The sequence below is a fragment of the Pongo pygmaeus genome, chromosome 19 (genome assembly GCF_028885625.2).
Source record: "Pongo pygmaeus isolate AG05252 chromosome 19, NHGRI_mPonPyg2-v2.0_pri, whole genome shotgun sequence".
NCBI classification, from domain to species: domain Eukaryota; kingdom Metazoa; phylum Chordata; class Mammalia; order Primates; family Hominidae; genus Pongo; species Pongo pygmaeus.
The window spans coordinates 96,720,994-96,732,824 of NC_072392.2; the positions used below are offsets into that span (position 1 = coordinate 96,720,994).

Consider the following 11,831-nt stretch of genomic DNA (forward strand, 5'->3'; position numbering starts at 1 on the left):
AGTGGCTAATCTCATACAATGAATGCTCTAATGGCAAGCAGGCTTTTTTTCCCATCTTTAAAAACTAGGAAAAAGAGAAGCTAGTTTCAGGTTTATTCTTTTTTTGAGACGGAGTCTCGCTCTGTCACCCAGGCTGGAGTGCAGTGGCGCGATCTCGGCTCACTGCAAGCTCTGCCTCCCGGGTTCACGCCATTCTCCTGCCTCAACCTCCCAAGTAGCTGGGACTACAGGCACCTGGCACCATGCCTGGCTAATTTTTTTTCTATTTTTTTAGTAGAGACGAGGTTTCACCATGTTAGCCGGATGGTCTCGATCTTCTGACCTCGTGATCCACCCGCCTCGACCTCCCAAAGTACTGGGATTACAGACGTGTGCCACCGCGCCCGGCCTGTTTCAGGTTTATTCTATCTTACTTAATAACTGAATATGTGTTCAAAAGAAACAAGAGATGGTAATAAAGGGAGGTTTATTCCAAGGGCTGCTCATCCCCGCTACTGAGTTGGTCAAAAGTGAGCCAGGGTTTATGGGTAATTTCCAGGCAAGCATTGAGCTCAAACAGTGAACATGGGCACCATCTTTCACTGTTTTTTGTTTTTTTTGACATGGAGTCTTGCTCTGTTGCCCAGGCTGAATTGTGGTGGCACAATCTCGGCTTACTGAAACTTCCACCTCCCGGGTTTAAGTGATTCTCCTGCCTTAGACTCTGGAGTAGCTAGGATTACAGGCATGCACCACTACACCCGACTAATTTTTTATATTTTTGGTAGAGACGGGGTTTCACCATGTTGGCCAGGCTGGTCTCGAACTCCTGACCTCAAGTGATCCGCCCGCCTTGGCATCCCAAAGTGCTGGGATTACAGGCGTGAGTCACCACCCCCGGCCCTGGGCACCATCTTTCAATGAAAAGAGACTGCAAGAGAATGTCGGACTTGTCATTTCCCCTGAGGTGCATGAGGCAATGCGTGTGCCCTTGTGTATACTTATCCCAGCAAATACAGGCTCTCCAGCCAAGTGCTCGAGGCAAGGCAGAAAGCCTGAGTGGCCCGATCTGTCTGCACGCTGCATGTCCTCAGCCCTCCTGAACTGGCCCTGGAGCCTTGGCCAGGCGGGGGCTGATTGGAAACCACCCCTCCCTGGCACAGGATTGCAGGACAATGAAACAAAAAAACCCAACAGCCCACCTTGGTTTACAATTCTGATGGTGTGTTGATCATGAATTTTTTAGCGCCAATTTTGATTTTCAAAAATATTACATTAAAACCTCACTTATCTTGATGCCTGAGGTTTTTCGCAGCCTCTTAAACGTTGAGCCCAAGGCGGATGCCTCACTTGGCTCACTTTAATCCCAGCGCCCTTTTCTCCCAAGGAGCCAGCCCTTGGGCCTGTCCTTGTCCTCCGGCTCACCCTGGTCCCAGCGCCCTTCTCTCCCAGGGAGCCAGCCCTTGGACCTGTCCTTGTCCTCTGGGCTCTGTGCTCAGGCAGAGGTGGCCTCAGTGACTCACAGGAATCCCCTCGGTCTCCTCCAGGAAGCGCGCGCTGACGGACACCAGGGCATCTTCCGGCCACTCGTGGAACCAGTCGATGGCCGTGCAGTTGACCACAGCTGGAAATTTTCTGGCTCGTACCCGCAGCACGGAGCCCACAGGGGAGAAACACAGGATCACCTGGGTGTGGGAGACACAGATGCGCTGCCCACTGGGACTGCAGTGCTGGGGCCTAATCCATCACTCTGCAGAAAGCTCTGCCAGAAAGCAATGCACCCTGCCAGGCTCAGCTGCCCAGGGTCTGGGCAGCACAGTCCCAGTTCTGGGTTTGAAGGGCGGCCGCTGCATTGCAGTGGATAAATGCTCATCTGGCTTCATGCCTCTCCACTAGCAGTCCCAATCCCTCCGGAAGGGGCCCTTGCCTCTCTAAAAAAGGCTGGGCAAAGGAAGGAATGGGGAGTGGGCATCCACACTGGGCAGATGAGGCCCCAGAATGGGCCGGGCTCCAAGCCCTTCGGTTCAGCAGGAAGGGTCCCCGCTGGGCCCTGAGAGATAGTGGCTAATTCCAAGAAAGGGCAGGGAGTCCCTGGGACCCCAGCTGGAGAAGGTGCTGTGGAGACAGGCCTGAGGGGCTCTCTGGCTAGATAAGGACCTCCCTTGTCATGGGTCTCAGCCTCCCAGCTGCCCTTGCTCTCTGGTCCCCTTTCCTGGCGTAGGTGTTGCACGGACGCTGCCATTGATGGGGGTGGCTCACGCTTGGCTGACTTTGCACCCTTCACTGCGTGATGACGTGAGGGTGAGGACAGAGCCGGCACTGGCAGGGCACCAAAGAGGGTCCAGAAGCAGGCAGCGCCCATCAGGGGACGCCTTTGGCTCACAGATAACATTCACTAACTGGGCTACACAGCCCGCAGAGGGGAGGGAGGGCCCCTGCTCTGTTTGAGTCAAGCAGGGGAAAACGATGGCCGGCAGGTGCCCAGGAGAGCTATGGGGTTTTCACCCCGCAAAAGGCAGCACCACCGAACTCTGGAGAGGATGGGGCCAATAGGTCCGAGAGGATGGGGCCAATAGGTCCAAGGGGTTCTCTGTCCTACTAGGGGAGTTTAGCCTGCTTACCCTAGAGGCGATGTTGAAAGTCAAGGTGTGGCCAGGCAGCACTTTGGGAGGCTGAGGCAGGTGTATCACCTGAGGTCAGGAGTTCGAGACCAGCCTGGCCACCATGGTGAAACGCCGTCTCTACTAAAAATACAAAATTTAGCCGGGCGTGGTGGTGGGCACCTGTAATCCCAGCTACTTGGGAAGCTGAGGCTGGAGAACCATTTTAACCCAGGAGGCAGAGGTTGCAGTGAGCTAAGATCGCACCATTGCACTCCAGCCTGGGCGACAAGTGAAACTCCATCTCAAAAAAAAAAAAAAAAAAAAAAAAAAGAGAGAGAGAGAGAAAGTCAAAGTGCATTTATCTACTTAAACTAGCCATGCGTGGGGAGGGGGTCCACATAGAGTCGGCTGTCTGTCTACATCTGTGGATTTAACCAACCATGGACTGAAAATTGTTAAAAAAAAAATATAACAATAAAAAATAATACAAATAAAAATATAGTATAACAACTATTTACATAGCATTTTACATTATATTAGGTATTATAAGTAATCTAGAGATGATTTAAAGTAGAGGGGAGCGTGTTCAAAAATACAACACTGTTTTATATCGGGGCCTTTAGCATCCATCCCTCCGTGGATTCTGGTATCCATGGGGGTCGTGGAATCCAACCTCCTCAGATACCAAAGGACGACTGTAAAACACTTCTTTTGGCCCCAAGATACCTCTAACGACCCACGTGAAAAAGTCTCCAGGCTCAGGTTCATCAGACAGCCCCACCCCTCACACTCTCCTAACAGGATTTCACATCCCGTGAAGGATCAGTCCTCCTGCTCTATGCAGAGCAAAAACTCAAACCCTGTACGCCACGGGCACCAAGCTGGGCTCCTGAGGCCCTGCCGAAGACGGGGGTCCCACCTTGAGCTGTCTGCGCACTTTTTCGATGAAGAACTTCCAACATGTTTCCCGAGTGTCATTCATGCCAAGGGACTTGACTTGGGGTCGCATGGAGGAGATGATGTTCTCCACCTCATCCTCCATAAACAGCCCGGGGATCTCTCCTGAAGCCAGCAGGTCATTGATCAGCACCAGAAACTGCTCCTCGGCCACCTGGGAGTCTGTCATCAGGAACACCGAGGGAATGTTCTTCACGGCAGCCTTTATGTACTGAGCAGCGAGGTCGATCTGGACGGAGTGAGGACACGCTTAGGGGCCTTGGTAAGAAGATGCTCAATTAGAGACATCTTCCACCCAGAGCACAGGGCCATGGGGCCAACTTTTTTTTTCTTTGAGACTGAGTCTCGCTCTGTCACCCAGGGTGGAGGGCAATGGCGCAATCTCGGCTCACTGCAACCTCCGCCTCCTGGGTTCAAGCAATTCTCTTGCCTCAGCCTCCTAAGTAACTGGGATTACAGGCACATGCCACCACGGGGCCAACTTTTTTTTTTCTTTTTCTTTTTTTTTTGAGACAGAGTCTTGCTCTGTCGCCCAGGCTGGAGTGCAGTGGCGCGATCTCGGCTCACTGCAAGCTCCGCCTCCCAGCTTCACACCATTCTCCTGCCTCAGCCTCCCGAGTAGCTGGGACTACAGGCACCCGCCACCAGGCCTGGCTAATTTTTTGTATTTTTAGTAGAGATGGGGTTTCACCGTGTTAGCCAGGAGGGTCTCGATCTCCTGACCTTGTGATCCACCCGCCTCAGCCTCCCAAGGTGCTGGGATTATTGGTGTGAGCCACCGCACCCGGCCCACGGGACAAACTTTCTAAGAAACATAGGCCAGGTGCGGAGACTCATGCTTGTAATCCTAGGGCTTTGAGAGGCCGAGGTAGGAGTATCGATTGAGGCCAGGAGCTCAAGACCAGCCTGAGCAACACAGCAAGACCTTGTCTCTAAGGAAAAGAATAAAAGAAGGGTGCAGGAGACCCAAAACCTTGAACGGGGCACAGCCAGGTTCACAGCAGCCATCAGGACAACCCAAGTGTCCATCCATGCATGAACAGGTACACAAAACGTGGTCCATCTGTGCAATGGAATATGATTTGGTCTTTAAAAGGGAGGAAATTCTGACACGTGCTATAGCATGGACAGACCTTCAGGACATGATGCTGAGTAAAATAAGCCAGACACGAAAGGACAAATACCATGTGATTCCACTTACATGAGGTCCCTAGAGCAGTCAAAGTCAGGGACAGAAAGAAGAATGGAGGTTGCCAGGGGCGGGGCTGGGGGAATGGGGAGTTGTTGTTTAATGGAGACAGAGCTTCTGTTTGGGAAGATGAAAGGGTCCTGAAGAAGGAGAGTGGTGACAGTCACACAACAGTGTGAATGTGCTTCATGCCACCAAAATAGATGTTAAAGGTGGTGAAAATGTCTTATTTTTTTTTTTTTTTTTGAGACAGAGCCTCACTCTGTCGCCCAGTCGCGATCTCGGCTCACTGCAACCTCTGCCTCCCGGGTTCAAGGAGTTCTCCTGCCTCAGCCTCCTGAGAGATTACAGGCATGTGCCACCATGCCCGGCTAATTTTTGTATTTTTGGTAGAGATGGGGTTTTACCATGTTGGCCAGGCTGGTCTTGAACTCCTGACCTCAAGTGATCTGCCCACCTCGGCCTCCCAAAGTGCTGGGATAACAGGCATGAGCCACTGTGCCCAGCCAAAAATATCTTACTCTATTTGTCTTAGAAAAAAAAAATTTAAAAACAGGCCGGGCACGGTGGCTCACGCCTGTAATCCCAGCACTTTGGGAGGTCAAGGAAGGTGGATCACCTGAGGTTAGGAGTTGGAGACCACCTGGCCAACATGGTGAAACCCCATCTCTACAAAAAATACAACAATTAGCCAGGCATGGTGGCACGCGCCTGTAATCCCAGGTACTTGGGAAGCTGAGGCAGGAGAATCGCTTGAACCCAGGAGGTGGAGGTTGCAGTGAGCCGATATTGTGCCATTGCACTCCAGTCTGGGCAACAGAGACTCCGTCTTAAAGAAACGAAATAAATAATAGTGAAAATGGTCAATTTTACACTATGTATATTTTACCACATATGCAAAGGGAAAGAAAAAAATCTTAAATGGAGACCCTAAAAGGGGCCCTGAATAAATAATCTGCAGGCTTGGACTGGGAGCCTTAACAGTCAACCCCCTTTCACAGTCATCCACAGCAGGATTTAAGGACAGGGTGAGAAGATGATTTCATAGGAATTTTGCAAGAATAAATGAAAAGTGTTTTTTTTTAAGCATTTTACAGAGCAGTAGGAATAGCTCGTTATTTTTGAATATGCCATTTCCACGTATATATACATTCAGAAATGCCTGCCAATTTCATCCAAGTAGTGATGTGTATTTCCAGCATTTTGGCGATTTGCTTATCTATAATATTTAATTTAAAAAACAAGACCTGTGGGCTTCTGTACTTATTGAAGAGGCTTTAAAAGTGTCCATATAGGGACCCCAGTGGCTGCTCCATCCTTTGGAAGCAAGTCCGACTCCCTGAAATCTCTCTGTTCACAGAGAAACCTCACTAGGCCTCCTCTTTGGGAGTTGACCGGGGTCAGAAGCCAGCCTCAAATCTTCTATCTTTTGACAAGCTAAGAAAAAGCAAGGGGAAGCTCTGAGCCTGGAAAAGCAGGTGGGCCGCAGGTGGGACTTGCGCCAAAGCTACGTCCTTGGACCCTGCCTCGAGGCAAGGGGCATAGTGTGAGAGCCAGCGATGACCTTGAGTCAAAGACAAATCACTCTTCTCATTTCACAGTGTAGAAAGGACATTGGGTGGAGACTGACCATACCAGAAATCTTTTCCTTTTTTGTTCTTGTTTCTGATTTTACTTTTTTAGAGTTAGGGCCTCACTCTGTCGCCCAGGCTGGAGAGCAGTGGCATGATCATAGCTTATTGCAGCCTCGACCTCCTGGGCTCAAGGGATCCTCCTGCCTTGGCCTCTCAAAGTGCTAGGATTACAGGCTTGAGCCACCACTCCCAGCCCGTCTGGCTTTCACAGCCACACTGTCCCACGTGGAGTGGCCCTCACCCTGCCCACTGTGACTGCTGGGCTGCCCCTGGATCCTGGGCTGTCCCCACCTCACCTTCCCCGCTCACTCTCTGGCACAGTCCCCTCCACTCCCGTCCTCTTATGCTGCTGAGGCTGGCCCCCACATCTCTACCCGCATCCTGTCCCTGCACTTCCCAGCCCCATGTGTCCCGCTGTGCACTGGCCGCCTCATCCCCAGGTATTTCATCTCCTCCGGGCCTGGCTCCAGGGTGGTTCTCCCCCACCCTCCCTCCTATCTTGGTTGAGAGCCCCATGGTGCTACTGAAGCTGGAGCTGCCTGCGTCCCTGTCATCACTGTCAGCCAACGATGGCAATCGTCACCTGCATCTAGGCCCGTCTAGGGACCAGCCATTAATAAGGGGCACAGGCTTCCCTTTCTCTGGCCAAAACATCAGCAGCAGTGCCTTTCCTTGCCATAGCCAATGCCACTGGCAGTAGATAGGCAGGACATGGAGCCGAGATTTGGGAGTGGGGGTGTGTGAGACATTAGGGTTAGGGAGTAGGGGTGTGAGGGTTAGGATTAGGGAGTAGGAGTGTGAGGGTTAGGGAGTAGGGGTGCGAGGGTTAGGGTTAGGATTTGGGAGTGGGGGGTGCAAGACACGCAGCAAGGCCTCCTCCCTGAGAATAACATGAGGCCAAGCCCCCACCCCACCCGATGGCTGCTTCTCACCTCTCCCCTTTCATTTGCAGGAAGCTGGGGGGTTGGGGGCCGGGGGACCTGAGCCGCTGAGACCACGGCCCCTCATTCTGCTGACAGGCTTTCTTCATGGGGCAGCCCAGCTCTGGCTGCTGACTCAGGCCGGGGGGGAAGGTTTCACAGAAATAAAAACTCCCCACTGCCTGGCCCCGGGGGCTGTGTGTGGGGTGTGGGGAAGGGAGCTGGGGTAGCACCTGAAGGTTTCGGATCCTGGACCCCAGCCGAGTCCCTGAGGTCACGCACGCCGTCTCGGCAGGCACAGCCCCCGCTGGCCCTGGTTTCCCCTCCCCCTCTGTTCTCCCTTCTCATCACACCTGCCCGCTTTCAGCCTTTGTGGGGTCGCAGAGCTTATGCCCCAGCTCCACCCAGGTCATCCTTCAGCAGTTTCTGTGCTTTCAAACTATCCTTCCCGTGTCCTAGAACACTACCATATCCTGCCCGCTCCATCCCCTGATCAGACATCTTAATGGAGTCTCGTTTTCTTGGGACCAAGCCCAGGGCTTTTCACACGGCACGCTGTCCTCCAGGGTCCATTCTCCACCCATTTCCTGTGCACCCCTAGCCTCCAGCAGGTGCCACAGCTTCCGGGACCTACTTTATAATATTACATAATCACAAACATATATGTTACCCTCATAGGGGTGAGCCTATTACTATGGCAGCACCATTAGAACAATAATCATGTGGAATGGCTCAGGAGTCTGGCTCCCCCAATACAATACAGGAACTTTTAGTCCTGTTTACCTCTGCTCTTAGTTCTGAATCCACAGAAACAGCTTAAGAAATGACAGTGATAGCAAAGCTGATTTGTGATGGGTGTAGGGGCAGTGAAATTCCACAGCCCAGATCATAGAGCCGCAGCGGCTGATGCTGATGAATAAAATAGTACTGCTGAGGCTGAGGCTGAGCACCCACGATCAGCCCCAACAGGAAGGATCAGGGAGAAAATCCCCACAGGGAGGCAGAGCAAGAAAACGATGCCGTCATGAACGTAAACCAACATGATTTAGTTAATAGACTAGAGATTTCAACGGAGAAAGCTCAGTAAAACTATACGGCTCCAGGTTCAAATGACACTTGAGTGGCTGCAGATACCAATATGAACTAACTCCATCAGATGCGCTGAGAACCCATGACACACTACCACTCACTCATGGGTCCAGAGGACAGGGCTATGTTCGGGAGTGCCCATCTGAGGAGTTCAAAAAAGAGCAGACCGGCCCCTTTATACATGGAATAGAATCTGCTGGGAAGGCAGAGAACAGCCAGCCAGAAACTGGGGGCTCTCCCAGAGGTTGGCTGTCCCTGGCACAGCCTGCATTGCCCCTCCAGGGTCTCTGTCTGCAGACATCTCCCACCACTCCCAGCATCACTGGCTCCAGGTCCGCCTGCTAAAGCCACCAGCCCAGCGACTGTCTCAGGGCCACGTACTGCGGGAGGGTCCCCTTAGGGTTCCCCCTTGGGTCTGGCATCGTCCTGGCCCCACAACAGCGGCCCCAGCACAGACACAGAGAAGGCATGGCTGTGTAGAATGGTCCAATCAATTTCAGGTCTAATCTCAAGCATGATGATTCCTTCTGAACTAATGGCACGCAGTTGCCTGGGAGAGCAGATTTTCAGGAACAAGAAATCAATAAAAATCCTCAGCGGTGTGTCTTGGGCATGGGAGACCTTATGTTTACTCTAATGTTTATTTCATTCATTCCAAAAGCAGCCATTCAGCATCTCAGGCACGCAGTTAGACACCCAGTCATGGCTCTGAATTCTGTAATCTGGAGAGAGAATAGGGAACAATTTGGAACACTCAGTGACCAAGGGCAGGAATCCAATCTCTCTGCCTCTGTGATCTCGGTTGATTCTGTGGACTTGTGTCCATCGAGTAGTCGACAGATGCACGCTCCACCTCAGTCACCCGGGCACGCACACGGGCCGGAAGCTTTCACACCCTTCACCCTCAGTCACACAGGCCGGAAGGTTTCACACCCTTCATCTCAGTCACACGGGCACGCGCTCTGGCCGGAAGGTTTTCTGGCCTCTGCTTTCTAAGATAAAGACCCTTTAGAGAGAACAATAAAGACAGGTATAAAGTGTGCATGAGCAGAGGGAGCAAGGCAATTTATAATCTTTCCTATGGGAAGGTTTATGTTTCCATTCTTGAGATGAAACTTAAATAGAGAAAGCTATTTGCCTGTAGTTGTCTTCTCTAGAAATAGTGTGTGATTTTATAGTCACATGGGATACACCACATATTAGATAACTACTTATAAATACAAGTAAATTTTACCTGAAAGGGGATGGAATACAGCAAAATTTTATTTTTACGTAGGAAATTTCTGATAAGAGAATTTTTCCCACTCACTTCTATTTTATAATTAAATCTGTCCTCTATCGGGGGGGAGGGGAGGCTCCCTACACATAATAAAATAATGGAGTAAAGCATTTAAAAAAAAAAAAAAAAAAAGACCCTTTAGATAAGGACTGTTGGTGATGCTCGGACTCCCTGTACTCGCTGGCTTCATTTTGGAAAAGGGAGTGAAGTTTTTCTTTACTCCCTAACCCTACCCCAAAAGGCAGCTTATTGAACAGTAAGCTCTCACCTTGAGGTCGGGGATCCCGTAGCCCTTCTTGAGGGTGATCTGAAACACGTCAAGGCCACTGATGTACGCTGCCAGGCGGGAGAGGCTCTGTTTGCCACTGCCGCCCACCCCCACCAGCAGGGCATTTCCCCGGGGAGACTCCAGGATGCGATTAATCCTGCAGATGTGAGCCACGGCGTCCTCAAACAGCACCTGCAGAAACCGGAGAGATCCCGCAACATCCTGTAGCACCTGGAATCACCTCTGTCACCAGGACAGACTCTGCACACGCTGAGGTGTGCACTGTGTGCCATGCAGCCCCACACAATGCCACTCAGATGTCGATAATGCAACCGGAGAGGGTGACCCTGTCCAGGTCCTGTGCCCTTGCTATCAGCTCCAGCCTGCTCACCAAATTCATGACTGCATTAACTTCATTGTAGCTGTCCAGGACGTCCGCAAGGAGCTTGTTTAGAGGAGCCATGTCGGTTACAGGAACGTATTTGGGATCACCAATCCCTTGAGCAAAGTGGCAGAAGATATTTGGCTTGGCAAATAAGAGTTCATCACCAAGATCCTAGAAAAAAAAAAAAAAAAAAAACAATACTTCTGGGTTTTGCCAGCATGACCACACAGATAGTTAACAGCAGCTCAGTACTTTGCCAAGGTGGCCTAGGAGGTCATCCCGGGGTACCAGGCCAAGTCTCCAGGGGCCCAAACCTGCTGCCGTGGGCCCAGCAAACCACTGGGGCAAAATTTCCTAGAGTGGGAGGGTCTGATCCCCACTGTATCAGGAATGAATTCATAGTCCAAAGAAATGATTCCGCCAAGGACACATGGGACACACCAGCGAGGCACACTGAGCCAAGCAGGGCCTTTCTCCACCCCAAGTGGACAGAGGGAGGTGATCACACCCTGATCTACTGAGGGGTCAATTCCTCCTCACTCCGATCCACAGCCACGTGCCGGAATTGTCGCGTGGAACCCTCCGATCCACAGCCACGTGCCGGAATGGTCGCGTGGAACCCTCGGACCCACAGCCACGTGCCGGAATGGTCGCGTGGAACCCTCGGACCCACAGCCACGTGCCGGAATGGTCGCGTGGAACCCTCGGACCCACAGCCACGTGCCGGAATGGTCGCGTGGAACCCTCGGACCCACAGCCACGTGCCGGAATGGTCGCGTGGAACCCTCGGACCCACAGCCACGTGCCGGAATGGTCGCGTGGAACCCTCGGACCCACAGCCACGTGCCGGAATGGTCGCGTGGAACCCTCGGACCCACAGCCACGTGCCGGAATGGTCGCGTGGAACCCTCGGACCCACAGCCACGTGCCGGAATGGTCGCGTGGAACCCTCGGACCCACAGCCACGTGCCGGAATGGTCGCGTGGAACCCTCGGACCCACAGCCACGTGCCGGAATGGTCGCGTGGAACCCTCGGACCCACAGCCACGTGCCGGAATGGTCGCGTGGAACCCTCGGACCCACAGCCACGTGCCGGAATGGTCGCGTGGAACCCTCGGACCCACAGCCACGTGCCGGAATGGTCGCGTGGAACCCTCGGACCCACAGCCACGTGCCGGAATGGTCGCGTGGAACCCTCGGACCCACAGCCACGTGCCGGAATGGTCGCGTGGAACCCTCGGACCCACAGCCACGTGCCGGAATGGTCGCGTGGAACCCTCGGACCCACAGCCACGTGCCGGAATGGTCGCGTGGAACCCTCGGACCCACAGCCACGTGCCGGAATGGTCGCGTGGAACCCTCGGACCCACAGCCACGTGCCGGAATGGTCGCGTGGAACCCTCGGACCCACAGCCACGTGCCGGAATGGTCGCGTGGAACCCTCGGACCCACAGCCACGTGCCGGAATGGTCGCGTGGAACCCTCGGACCCACAGCCACGTGCCGGAATGGTCGCGTGGAACCCTCGG

General features: G+C 52.9%; 1 protein-coding gene across 1 annotated transcript in view; it reads right to left on the bottom strand.

Moving 5' to 3' along the window:
• DNAH17 (dynein axonemal heavy chain 17) overlaps window positions 1–11,831 on the bottom strand; it is a 167,174-nt gene that overhangs the window by 40,375 nt on the left and 114,968 nt on the right. Inside the window, exons 53-56 of the mRNA XM_063656557.1 lie at window positions 10,310–10,474; window positions 9,919–10,110; window positions 3,502–3,768; window positions 1,503–1,664 (exon numbers count right to left, since the gene is read on the bottom strand). Of these exons, the coding sequence (XP_063512627.1) occupies window positions 1,503–1,664; window positions 3,502–3,768; window positions 9,919–10,110; window positions 10,310–10,474 (786 nt within the window). The remainder of the gene's footprint in view (window positions 1–1,502; window positions 1,665–3,501; window positions 3,769–9,918; window positions 10,111–10,309; window positions 10,475–11,831) is intronic.